General features: G+C 38.0%; 1 protein-coding gene across 14 annotated transcripts in view; it reads left to right on the top strand.

Moving 5' to 3' along the window:
• The window catches only part of ubr4 (ubiquitin protein ligase E3 component n-recognin 4), a 51,627-nt gene that overhangs the window by 7,494 nt on the left and 30,685 nt on the right, over positions 1-13,448 (top strand). For 7 of the 14 annotated variants that reach the window (XM_067446351.1, XM_067446352.1, XM_067446347.1 and 4 more), the window contains exons 6-32: positions 556-655; positions 1,854-1,995; positions 2,075-2,199; positions 2,288-2,412; positions 2,505-2,564; positions 2,645-2,835; positions 3,160-3,259; positions 3,327-3,482; positions 3,575-3,692; positions 6,573-6,614; positions 6,798-6,985; positions 7,471-7,627; positions 7,709-7,794; positions 7,904-8,073; positions 8,171-8,450; positions 8,536-8,674; positions 8,831-8,910; positions 10,201-10,329; positions 10,417-10,599; positions 10,691-10,813; positions 10,903-11,132; positions 11,762-11,880; positions 12,027-12,124; positions 12,209-12,366; positions 12,450-12,656; positions 13,123-13,224; positions 13,308-13,408. In XM_067446351.1, coding sequence (XP_067302452.1) covers positions 556-655; positions 1,854-1,995; positions 2,075-2,199; positions 2,288-2,412; positions 2,505-2,564; positions 2,645-2,835; positions 3,160-3,259; positions 3,327-3,482; positions 3,575-3,692; positions 6,573-6,614; positions 6,798-6,985; positions 7,471-7,627; positions 7,709-7,794; positions 7,904-8,073; positions 8,171-8,450; positions 8,536-8,674; positions 8,831-8,910; positions 10,201-10,329; positions 10,417-10,599; positions 10,691-10,813; positions 10,903-11,132; positions 11,762-11,880; positions 12,027-12,124; positions 12,209-12,366; positions 12,450-12,656; positions 13,123-13,224; positions 13,308-13,408 — 3,709 coding nt within the window. The remainder of the gene's footprint in view (positions 1-555; positions 656-1,853; positions 1,996-2,074; positions 2,200-2,287; positions 2,413-2,504; positions 2,565-2,644; positions 2,836-3,159; positions 3,260-3,326; positions 3,483-3,574; positions 3,693-6,572; positions 6,615-6,797; positions 6,986-7,470; positions 7,628-7,708; positions 7,795-7,903; positions 8,074-8,170; positions 8,451-8,535; positions 8,675-8,830; positions 8,911-10,200; positions 10,330-10,416; positions 10,600-10,690; positions 10,814-10,902; positions 11,133-11,761; positions 11,881-12,026; positions 12,125-12,208; positions 12,367-12,449; positions 12,657-13,122; positions 13,225-13,307; positions 13,409-13,448) is intronic. The other 7 variants (XM_067446355.1, XM_067446353.1, XM_067446354.1 and 4 more) reach the window with 5 other exon arrangements.

The following is a 13,448-nucleotide window of genomic DNA, read 5'->3' as shown; positions in this document are numbered from 1 at the left end:
TCTTATCTTTGTTTAAAAAAGCAGACATAATCGTTATCTCTTTAAGGGAGATGGTGAGCACATGAAGCGTTGTGCCATGCTGATTATATTTATCAAGCTGTAAAGACGCCCCTTCCTGTGCTGAAAACAAGGTGTCTGTGAGTCATTGTTTATGAGTCATAAACAAGGACTGGTAGGACAATGTTGTCCTGCACTACTTCACAGACAATAAATGGAAGGAGAGTTTTAGAATGACATGTCAGTCGTTTATGATGCTATATTCAACAACAACAGCTTGTTCTGTGCATCATACCTCATAACGGCAATTGTCAATCATTGCACATGTGCAGAAAATCCCGGCTTCAGTATTCAATCCGGTCAAGTTTTTTTACACGTCCTATCGAGTTGTTTTTTTCCAATTCCAACTGTGCTACAAGTCCTACAAATTAATTATTATGGTCCATGTTAACACTAACACAGATAATGATGTGAAGTGATCACTCTTGGGATTACTGCTGTTTGTTATTAGTGAACAAAGAGGTTTAAGGATAAAACTGTAATGTTATGTGTTTACAGGGTGAGAATGAGTGTGATGACCAGACAACAGATCAGGCAATGCAGGCCAAAATGAAGAATGCCTTCATCTCTCAAAATGTGTCCAGTTTACAAGAATTAGGTGAGCTCAAACTTTTCAACACAAATAACACATGATCAAATCATACCATGTAACCGATTCAAGCATTCCATGGACGAGAATCCATTTTCCAATAACTGCATTATGAGACCATTTTCTAAGACTGCAAATTGTATTAAAACCATTTAAAATCCATTGTACAACATAGATAATGCTATTGAGAATTTGTAAAGACTGCAATGGAATTAATTAAATATGTGCCCTACGGGTTTACTATATATGCGCTTTAATTATTTGCATATGTGTAGGTTGCGTGCATTTCAGAGCGGCTCCAGTCACAGTAAATGCTAGCCTGACGTGGTCATACTCAAGTCTAGTCAGAATATGAGTCTGAATCTGCTCCATTGGGCTGTAATTATGGGGCGTTTTTCAACCGAACCAGGAAAGACCTCAATATGAAAAAAGACCTCTGCCGGCATTTGTTATATTACATAATGTACATAAGATGATTGTTTATATTATGTATTTTAGAAGTTGTTCGATAAAACCATATGATTAGTTGCTTTAAAAATCAGATTACTTGGTTAATTGTCAAAACTATCGATCAATTACCAAAATAATCGAAGTCCAGAGACATAAATAAAATATATATACACATAAATAAATAGCATATAAATAAAAAAATACTCTATTGTTCAAATGTTTGGTGTTAAGATAATTTTGAAAGAAATTAATACTTTCATTCAGCAACAACGCATTAAAAATATTTTTTTCAACATTTATAATACAAAATATTTCTTGAGCACTGAATCACAATATCAGAAGGATTTCTGAAGGGTCATGTGACACTGAAGACTGGTGTAATGATGCGTTTGTAGGATAAATTCAGCTTTGCATCACAGGAATAAATTACATTTTAAAAATATATTAAAGTAGCGTGAGGCTTCTTTCAAAAACATGAACAGTAACTTTTGGAACAGTAGTGTATACAGAAATTTGAGGCTATGTAGCCAATCCTATCATTTTTGTGGTTCTATTGTCAATGTTTAGTTTTTTTGCTGGTTTCTTTTATGCATAGGAACTAGAAATGTAAACTGTTATTTGAGTTGCTCAAAGCTGTTAATATTGTAAGATCAGAAATTAGAAATAAAACATTGATAAATCAAAACAATGCATGTTGAAATTAAGCTGAAATTTTGTTCCACAGTATAAGTCCTTATTCTCATCTCATACATTACAGGGGGTTCAGAGAAGTTGCTGCGTGTGTGCCTCAACCTTCCCTACTTCTTACGGTATATCAACCGCTTCCAGGATGCGGTATCCGCCAACTCTTTCTTCATCATGCCGGCCACTGTGGCAGATGCTACCGCTGTCCGCAACGGGTAAACCAGACACCCTCAGCTCACTGCTGTTTGTTGAATCTGTTGAGAGTGAGTATGCTGACTTCTATCCTCATTTCAGTTTTCACTCCCTGGTGATTGATGTGACCATGGCCTTGGACACACTTTCCTTGCCTGTACTGGAGCCTTTGACCCCTGGGAGACTACTTGATGTGACAGTGTTAGCACTAAGCTGCCTCTATGCAGGTTGGTTCATCATTTTTTATTTTTTTTAAAGCCTTGTGGAGTTCAGACGTACGCAGAGATCTTCAGGTGTGTGTTTTTTTTCTCTCAGGTGTGAGTGTGGCAACTTGCATGGCCATACTGCAGGTGGGCAGTGGCTTGCAACTTCGTGCAGCCTCCACTGGCTCCAAGGAGGAAGACTATGAAAATGACGCTGCTACCATTGTGCAGAAATGTGTAGGTGTCATCAGTGAAGGTGGCAGATGACTTTTGATCATTTTATTGTCTTTGGTACACAGCTGATCTTCTGTTTTTACTTTTTTTAACAGCTAGAAATCTATGAGATGATTGGACAGGCCATCAGTAACTCTCGCAGAGCTGGAGGGGAGGTAGGTGAACTATTTGCCACAGAGTTTACAACGTAAGTTAGAATGGCCCACATCTGAGAATTGATTTCGTGTTTCAACAGCATTATCAGAACTTTCAGCTCTTAGGCGCTTGGTGCCTGTTGAACAGCCTGTATTTGATACTGAACCTGAGCCCCACAGCCCTGGCTGATAAAGGGAAGGAGAAAGATCCCCTGGCAGCACTACGGGTCCGAGACATCGCCACCCGAACCAAGGATGGAGCAGGATCTCCTAAACTTGGCCCAGGGAAAGGGTTAGTACATTAAATATAAGTGTATGAATATATATATATATATATATAATCACATACATAATTTTTGCTGTGAAAGTATATTAAATATTTAAATTCAAATGAATCTATTCATTATTAACATTAGTGACATTAAAGTTCAAAATATAATATATTTTCCCCCCAAAGAAATAAAAGGTTTTGACAAACTACTTTATAAGGTTTTCATTCTTTTAATAAAGTTTTTTTTAAGTATCATGTATTAAATGAATAAAAAAGTTGTATGTATGAATTGGATTTTAAATGTGATTTTGAAAATAAAAAAGTATGTTTCTTCCCACCCATCAGGCACCAAGGTTTTGGGGTTCTGTCAGTCATTCTGGCCAATCACTCAATCAAGCTGCTCACATCACTCTTCCAAGACTTACAAGTGGAGGCTCTTCACAGAGTAAGACTGAACACAAGTGCTTCTTTTGAAATACTGTGGCATTTTTATATTGTAAATATGAGTGTAGCCTTTTTTTGTCTCGAAGGGCTGGGCCAGTGATGGGCCTCCAGCAGAGCTGAACATCATGGCTCAGAGCACGTCCATCCAGAGAGTGCAGAGACTCATTGACTCGGTCCCTCTCACCAACCTGCTCTTCACGCTGCTCTCCACCTCCTATAAAAAGGTATGTAACCACTAGCCTCGATCATGGTTTCTATGAGTAAGTGGTCTGTTGTGTTTGATGAATGTGGTGGCTCTGGTTCTGCTTGATTTTAGGCATGCGTGCTGCAACGTCAGAGGAAGGGTTCAGTCAGCAGTGATGCCAGTGCCTCCACTGACTCCAACACTTACTATGAAGATGACTTCAGCAGCACAGAAGAGGACAGCAGTCAAGGTAGCGATCACTCCAGATTTCTTGTCCTCGTTATACTAGGATTTATTGTCCTAGTATTATTTAAAGAAACTAACCTTTTTTAGCTCACACCTCTGTTTTGAAAGACTCCAAAATGGGCTTGGAAAGCTGCAGAAGAGTGGGAGTGTAGCGGTTGGGAAGAAGGGAGAAAACAAATAATAAAGCACCTGCAACACTTATTATACAGACAAATAAATATTTAAATGTGAGTGGAGATAAACAAACAAGGAGTCAGATTTAGAGGCACCTCGATGTATTTTAAAATATAACCCTATGACAATAATCACACAATCTTTAGAGACTACTAACAAATATCATGACCAAATCAAATACATTTTGTTACACTATACTTTAAATTTATACTTTAGATTATGGAAATATCAACAAATCTGCATTATAACTTTGCAGAGCGACTGGACTATATGAAAAATGAACAAGAACATTTAAGGTCTTATAATATTTACTAACAATAATATTACGTTTAAGAGCACTACAGTCTATGAACAAATGTCACATCAGTTTAACACAGAAAGTATAAAGGCATAGTTACTTTTTTGTCCATTCTTCAAATTTTCGGTCTACGTCATTGTCCTCTCTGTATCAGAATAATCCATCTTGTCATCGCATTCATGATCAAATGTACTGCTGTATCAGTGTCCTTGCACATATATTTAATTAGAAGGCATGATCAAATGTGTGCATGCACAGTGTTGATTCATGTTTGGAGCAGGGGAAGAGTGTTAAACTCATTGTGACGTTCAGTGCAGAAAGGGCTCATGCGCTCTGCGTGGTGTTGTTGCATATTAAATATATTGATATATATTAAAGCTGCAGTCCTTAACTTTTTGCACTCTAGTGGTTAATAAACAGAACTACATGCGTCTTGCGGAAGAACATTGCAGCCGGAGCTACTTCTCTCTGTTTATGTCTATGACGGATCACGCAGGGACTGTGCTCCTCTGCAGCGATACCTATCAGTCTGGCCTGAAATAGTCACAATATAAATACTTATTATAAGTGTACCAAAAAAATTCAGGGTAAGACAAAAATATGGTTTGGAAAATGCATTCATGTTGTACATTATATAATTCTCATTATATAATTTTTGTAAATCTTGAACACAAAAAAAGTTACGGACAGCAGCTTTAAATATACATAATATTCTCTCTGACTGAATTTCAGTGAAAATGTTAAAAATGCTCTTGTGCTACTGTACTGATAAACCTTACTGTTTGCTTTGTTTTACAACATTTCTTTTTTTAATTAAATTAAAAGATATAATAATTTGTTATGGTTTTATTTGATTGACACAAAAAAACACCACCACAGAATTTGTGGGAAATCTTTTCATAGAAATTTTATTAAACTGAAACGCAAATAATAATATAGTTGTTTTTATGAATTAAATTAAGTAGCTAGTAGCCTACAATTTACTGGTGAATATTACATTAAACAAACATCACAGACGATAGCAGACAGAGACCAACGCAGTATTATGTCAATAACACTTCTATAAATGACTTACAGTTTCGTTACAGTTATTGATGTATCCCTAAAGTACTGAAAAAAGGTACTGTTGGGTACTGGTTAAAATGTGAATGGTACCCAACCCTACTCTTCAACCATGGCAGCCAATCACCCCTCCTAATGAACGCATACTTCACTTTTTGTGGTATTGATTCAACTTTGCTTTTTAAAGTGGAAGAATGAGATGGCCCAGAAAAACAAAAATATAAGCACTTTTCTCTTAATAATAAACTTAATGAGTGCTATTGTTGTTTTCATTGTGCAACTGGTACATGCAGCCGTTAATATCTCAAAAATGTGTTTTAGAGTTTCATAACCCTTTATCCTTGCAAATGAAAGCCACAGTAAGGTCAGACATTGAGGTTGATCGTGTAATTAAGAAAGAACCTGACATTAAGTTTCATATGCAGAGTAGTAGCTTTTACCATTAAATCTCCCCATTAGATGGATGTCTAGCTGGCTGAATCTCACAAATAAATGTAGTTATATTTAAAAATGAATTTGCTGAAAATTAAGCATATTTTTGGGCTTGTCTAATGACAGTCAAGCACATTTTGAAATGAAGAAAAATCACAATCACTGGAATATTAATTCATAATAATGAAAATCATCCTGTCCGCATTCATGTATATTTTTATCTTATTTTGTTTATATTATATTTCCTTGTTAATAAGGTTTTTTTTTTTATTCTAAATTTTCTTAATGCACTTTAATAAAAAACAATAATTGTAATTCTGATATGGTTTACTGTAATGCTTGTTTTATTTGCTAGTGCAGTAAAACGTGCAGTGCAGTGTCCTTGCTAAAGTAAACATTATAAATGTATTTTACAATTGAAAAAAAAGAAAAGCTTTTTGTATTATAATTTAACTTTCAGTTGGGAAGGGAGGATTTAAATGTGCTTAATTATGATATCAGTCATATCAAAATGCAAGAAAATCTTACTTATCTTCATAATCTAAATCTTAATGCGAAGTGTAAATCCCCCCCCCCCCCTCATTTTGCATTAAAACGTGCTTTTCTTGACAGATTTTGTGAGGTTCCCCCAGCTGTCTTATATAATGTTATTAGAATGAGTTATTTTCTATGCAGCTGAGTACAGGGTTTGCTTGTGGTTTACTGAGCTAGTGTCAGGGCTGAGGAATCTCAGGGACATTCTCAGGCAGTTCCTGAGCACTGCACGCTGTAGTAGAAGGACAGCAGTCAGGCCTCCCCAGAGCTCAGAGTCAGGTCAGTTTACTTCCTGCTCCTGAACACTGTAGCACGCTAAGCATGCTCTGCTAACTGTGCCGATCTGGCAGCCATCTCAGCTAGTGACAGTGTTCATTATTTCAGCAGAGAGAAGACAGGAGAGGACAAGAGCAGCTTGTTTCTCAGGTCAGCAGATCTCTGTTTTAGGTCAGACTCGTAGTGTCTCATTATGCTTTTATTTATTGTGCAGTAAACAGTAAAAAGTTCTTAAGTAGATTATTTACATAGCTAAATGGAAACGGCATCACTGTTTGCATACAGTACAGTGACTTCATTGAATGCGGTGCTGAATGTCACTCTTGTTTTCAGATGATGATAGTGAGCCAATTCTGGGACTGTGGTTTGAAGAAACTATTTCTCCCAGTAAAGAGAAGGTGGCACCTCCACCTCCCCCTCCTCCCCCTCCTCTGGAAACATCCCCGAGACTCAAGAGCCCCAGCAAGCTGAACACGGCAGAGAACGGGAACATCCTGGCTAGTCGCAAGGACCCAGAGTTGGTAAGGCCACAATGTGTAGTGCAGATCTGATTTGGACTAACTTTGCTGCTGGAACCGCAATGTTATTTTATGTCCAGTACACAAACACTATTGTTATATGGCAAGACTTGTTCATGATTCAGCTACTCAAAACCAGTGACTATGAAATAAGAAAACCTCTGTGGCTGCATTGGCAGGTAGAAATCAAAATTAATAAGTGTCTTTTTGCTTTTAAATACATAAATAGTACTTTGTAAAAAGTTTTTTTTTTTTTTTTACTTGCTTTTCAGAAACGTATGTCGTTTCAGCCATGCCACTATGTTGTCACTTGTCAGTTAATCAAATAAATATAACTTCCATAACGGCCAGGGCAACTTAAATAATTAAATAACAATGTTAAAAATAAGACAAGAATCATTTATTTATTTACTTGCATCACATTACACGATAAGTGAGATGGGTTGCAAAAGCCATTTCATGTTGACTTGACATGTTTCTTGTTCCAGTTTTTGAGTTTGGCCTCAAGCATACTAAACTTCATCACCACCTCCATGCTGAAGTCCAGAAATAATTTCATTCGCAACTACCTGAGCGTGTCCCTCACGGAGCAGCACATGGCCACCCTCGCCAGCATCATCAAAGATGTCGATAAAGATGTCAAAGGTTGTTTTTTTTAAGCACCCCCACTCTTATCTTTATCTTCCATTTAGGCTTTTCCTAACATGCAACCTTTTTGCCATCCAGGTTCCTCTGATGATGAATTCGCCTCAGCCCTCTATCACTTTAATCACTCTCTGGTGACGTCAGACCTGCCCTCTCCATCCCTACAGGTACGTTGAAAAAAAAAAATGCTTAAAAATCTGCATCTCAATATTATTTTAACAAATTTGTAACAGACAACAGGTATCTGATACCTTGTTTTCTATATCTTTTCTTCAGAACACTCTTCTACAGCAGTTGGGTGTTGCCCCATTCTCAGAGGGTCCCTGGCCCATGTACATCCATCCTCAGTCTCTCTCAGTGCTCTCCAGGTTACTGTTGATCTGGCAGCATAAAGCCAGCCAGCAGGGGGAGCCTGATGTACTCGAGTGCATGAAGGTCTGGGAGAGGTAAGACATCTCAATCGTAATGAATATTTTTTCTTTTCTCAAAAGCTTTTGGTTTCTTCATCGTATGACAATAACGACTGGAATATATTTTCCTTAGGTTTTTGGGCACTCTAAAACAGCACACGCTACAGGGAGCAGTGCCTGCTGACGAGGACCTCAACGTTGAACACCTCCAGCTGCTTTTGCTCATCTTTCACAACTTCTCTGAAAAGGGCCGCCGCAACGTCCTAACCCTCTGCATGCAGGCCATCACTGAAATCGCAGCCCACGTTGATTCTCAGCTTCAGGCTGTACCCCTCAACCTGGCCCGCATCTTGCTTGTGTTTGACTACCTGCTGCACCAGTACTCTAAAGCTCCCTTGTACTTGTTTGAGCAGGTATGAATGTAGCTGTACTTTCACTGGAAACACGCCACTGTTTTGTCGATGGTTATTAACAATCAGATTTTATTTGCATCCTCAGGTTCAGTACAATCTTCTGACACCACTGGCATCCGGAGGCAGTTTAGGACAGGAAGGGGGAAAGAGAGGTGCCATCCCACTTTATTATGGTTTCAAAGAGGTGGAGGAGAACTGGGCCAAGCACTGCTCGGCAGGTAGGAGTAAGTCAGACCTCATATATTTCTCTCCATTATTTCCTTGTATATCTATATCACACATACAGAAGTACTCAATAACTAATAAAAGTTGAAACCTTTGCTAATATAGTGCAAGAGCTGTTTTATTTGTTATTTATATCTGTTGTTGCTCTCGTTTAGATTCCACAGTGCAGCCGAAATTCTACTGCGTTCTGTCCCCTGAAGCCTCAGAGGATGACAGGAGTCGTCTTGACGGCAAGGTGAGGCCGCACATCCCTAGTCTATATAAGTATTAGAGCCATCGGAATGTTTGTGCACATAGTTAAAGAAAGTTGTTTTGGTCTTTACAAAACTTTTTGTTGGAAAGTTTGCATGGACCTTTCTGTGTTTTAAGGCCCCGATATACTCACAACAATGTTTATTAAGAGCCGTGGTGTAAATGTCAGTGGAAGAGTTAATTGTCTCATTACCCAGCTCATCTCTATATGACCCTCATTAATTTGAGCGCTGATGGGATTTGTGTAAATCTATTTTTCGAACAGTATCAGTGTCTCTCACTCTCTCTATCAATTACAATTACAAAATTAGTTTCTGCTATAAAGCGACTCTGCAGTGTATTCATGTTTTTAATTTGCGGCCGTCTGAGCTCGACAGACTGAACAGAAGAAATTAACCGTAGATGATTTCCCCATCAAAGAACCTCATAGCCTCACATACCTATTACATCATCACCATGAGCCGAAGGTAGTTTGATTGTGTTTCCCAGCCAGAACAAACCTTTCCTGAAAGTTTGCTTTGACAAGTTTCTGACTCCAGAAGCCAACACAAAACAAACTTTGTTTTGGCCTAGTTTTGTTCGAAATTATTTCACACTAGTTCTTTGATTTTTGTATACGTAAATGTATTGGGCCTTTAGATTGGACTGCTATAATTCCTCTAAAACAATTTTAAACATTTTTATAATTATATATTTTTTGTATATAACTATATTTTATTATATTGTATATTATTGTATATTGTATTATAAGTTATTATTTGTTATAATATAATTTAAAAACATTATTATTTTAATTATAATTATCATACATGCTGTCTCTATATGAGTTTATTTGAGAGGCAACATCAAATATTTGAGCTTTTAAAGTGTTTTAAATGTCCCACAACTACCATAAGAAAATCACAGAAACATTTACAAGATTATTTTAAAAATGCTGAAAAATACATCCACATATTTCTTAAATGTACGCATGTATGTGTGTGTATTTAAATATACATAACATACACAGTACACACAAATATTATGTAAACACACTTTTATTTTGGATGCCATTAATCATGATTAATTGTTTTGACGGCACTAGTTATTATTATATATTAACAGTTATTAAACATGTATATATTAAACATGTTGTTATAGGGCAGGATTTAATGCAGCTATTGTTGTTGTTAGCACATGCTCCTGTTCCCGATCTGTGTTCACTATGGGGTTCTTGTCCTTAAAATGTAAAATTTAAAATATAAATGTTCATGTTCTTTGTCAACTGTTACAGGTCTTCCAAGTGCTGTTCAATGGTGCAGTGAAGTATGACGATTTATACTCCTCGTTGATCTCCCTGTTGGCTGCAGGCTCCCGCTTTGACACAGCGAGACGACAGGAAAATAAGCCCGTCACCCCAGTAGTGAGTTAAACACATTCTGCCGTTTCCACAATCACCTTGTGTTTGTGTTGGTGGACCTCTAAATGTTGCTGTTAATATCTTTTACAGGAAGCATGTTCCTTGCAGTACTACTTCTTGGTGCTGTGGAAGATCTTGGGAGTACTGCCACCCTCAAAAGCCTATGTTGAGCAGCTTAAGAGTGGCAACAGTGACCCCAGCGAGAGTGACATCTTACACACCCTGAGGTGGTCGTCAAGGTTGCGAGTCAGCACTTTTGTAAACTGGATCAAGGTTGGTTTTGTAATTGTAACCATTAAGAAAATCTTGACCAAATGATCAGGGTGTTCTCAAGTTTTTATCTGTGTTAACTCTCATTTATCAGGAACACCTAGTGAAACAGGGAATGAAAGCTGACCATGCCACATCTCTGATCGAAGTGGCCTCGGCCAAATGCAGTGTAGTGAAATATGATGTGGATCTTGCAGAGGAATACATCGCCAGACAGGTACACTCTTAGAGTAGCCATTAATGGCTGATTATAGATTTGTCTTCTTGTCTCATAATATATGACCTCATAAAACATCACCTCCATAGATTTCGTCGTTTTGCTGCGTGGACCCCAACAGCATCCTACCTCTTCACCAAGTACCCTCTCTACAAACCATCTACACATTGGATGCTGTGATTTCCAAAGTGCAAGTGTCTTTAGATGAGCATTTCTCCAAAGTAGCTGCTGATACAGACCCCCACAAATCCTCTGAGATCACCAAAAACCTGCTGCCTGCCACACTGCAGCTCATTGACGTCTACACAGCATTTACCAGGTTCTGATTATATCACGTTCATTGTTTATTGCAGACTTTAAAGGTTTGTTCACCCAAAAAGAAGAATTCTGCCATTATTTATTGAAATCACCATGAAAGTTGTTCATATGCCTGCAAAATATGAAGGGCTTCTGGTTGATAGCTTTGTGTTTTTATTCACTCTTAATCTTTACCATTATTAATAATCATTGAGTTAAATACAAGAACCAGATTGGTAATTTTTTTGAGTAGATTGTGCAGTCCCATTTGTGACTTGGATCAACTGTTCATTGACAATAACTGTCTCAAAAGCAGAATTAGCTGAGTGAAGGTTTTGCAGTTCTCCTTATGTGTTCTAAAGCCAAAAGTATACTTCGTTTTTTTTTTTATATATATATATATGTATATATACACTCAGTCGAATGCACATCCTTGCAAAGTATACTTCTTTTGACTCATACGTACACAGACGTTGGGCGCATACATCATTTTGAGCAATATCTCACCATGAGTTACAACCCATGCATGAGAGTAAATAATGGGTGAACTATCCCTTCAAAGTCCTCAAATAAACTTTATGAAACCAAATACTTGAATGGAACTGTCCCTAAGCCCTTCCTGATGGGTTTGCTGGTCATATGTTTGCTCAGGTCATACTTGCTGATGAGTCTGCCTGAGGAAGGAGAAAACAAACCCACTGAAGCTAAACTTCAAGGTTATTCTGCTGTGTTGTCTATCGGATCCACACGATGCAAAGCCAACTTGCTTGGTAAGAATTCTGGATAATATCTAGATTTTACTGACAAAATGGCTTTTATGTATGTTGGAATATATAATCCATTTGTTTCGTGCAGTGCAGGATACATACAGGTGTTTTGTTTATTTTTATCTATTTTTTTGTTGTTGTTCTTTCAGGTCAGACTGTAATGCAGAATCTACCGTCAGCTGTTCAGACACTGTGTGAAACATGGAACAACATTCACACTAATGAATTCCCTAACATTGGCTCATGGGTATGCATTATTTTACCTCAGCTCTTAGAGTAAACATCCTCTCTTAGCTCTTGACTTTACACTGACCGATTTATTTGTCCACAGCGGAACGCTTTTGCCAACGACACCATCCCATCGGAAAGTTACATCAGCGCAATTCAAGCGGCCCACCTGGGGACACTCAGTAACCAATCATTGCCCTTAGCCTCCTCTCTCAAACACATTCTGCTCTCATTAGTGCGCCTTACTGGGGACCTCATTGTGTAAGTCTTGAGAGACAGCTGTAATGGATGTATCGTATAACAGATTGATATAGATGCTGAAGATTATTTATGTTTGGCTATAGCACAGAGGAGCTAAACAGTCCACAGGTGATCCGCACGCTGCTCCCTCTCCTGCTGGAGAGCAGCACAGAGAGCGTTGCGGAGATCTGCAGCACCTCGCTGGAGAGGATCCTGGGCCCCGCCGAATCAGATGCTTTCCTGGCTCTCGTCTACGAGCGTCTCATCACAGGCTGCTACAACATCATTGCCAATCACTCTGACCCCAACAGGTGAGACCCCAGATGACCGTATGATTTTTAAGCAGACTCCTAAACTAAAGATTGTGCCTGTAATCTAAACAAATCTAGATTAAAGGGTTATTTGAAAAATCTGTCATCAATTACTCATCCTCATGTCTTTCCAAAACCATAAGACTTTGGTTAATCCTTGTGAAAGGGATATGACTGCTATATGATTTATTGATTTAACTTAGGCTTTTATTCACATTAAAACAAACATACATAAAGCGCATAACATATGGTGAGCATAGCAGCATGTGTGTGTTGTACACTAGAACAAACCTCATTAGTTAGCTGGACTTTAATAGAGGACAGAATACTGGTTTCTTTAAAAATATCTTAATTTGAGTTGCAAGGATTAACCAAAGTTTTAAAGGTTTAGAACGAAACGAGTAAATGAGAGAATTTTCATTTTTGGGAAAACTATGTCTTTTAATGTGGTTATGTTTCCAATTAGTGGTCTGGATGAGTCCATTCTTGAAGAGTGTCTACAGTACCTAGAGAAACAGCTGGAAAGCAGTCAGGTCCGCAAAGCAATGGAGGAATTCTTCTCATTCAGGTACATTCTGATCGAATAAACTCTTTTTGGGAATTGCTGAAACCATTGTATCATTTACATTACTTTCCCCCCTTATCTTGTAGTGGAGAACTGGTGCAGATCATGATGGCCACTGCCAATGAGAATCTGTCGGCAAAGTTCTGCAACCGGGTTCTGAAATTCTTCACTAAACTGTTCCAACTCAGTATGTAGCCATGCTATTTCTCTCAAAAATGTTTTATTTG

The sequence above is a fragment of the Pseudorasbora parva genome, chromosome 6, assembly GCF_024679245.1.
Source record: "Pseudorasbora parva isolate DD20220531a chromosome 6, ASM2467924v1, whole genome shotgun sequence".
Taxonomy (NCBI): domain Eukaryota; kingdom Metazoa; phylum Chordata; class Actinopteri; order Cypriniformes; family Gobionidae; genus Pseudorasbora; species Pseudorasbora parva.
This window is presented reverse-complemented; position numbering and strand designations above follow the sequence as displayed.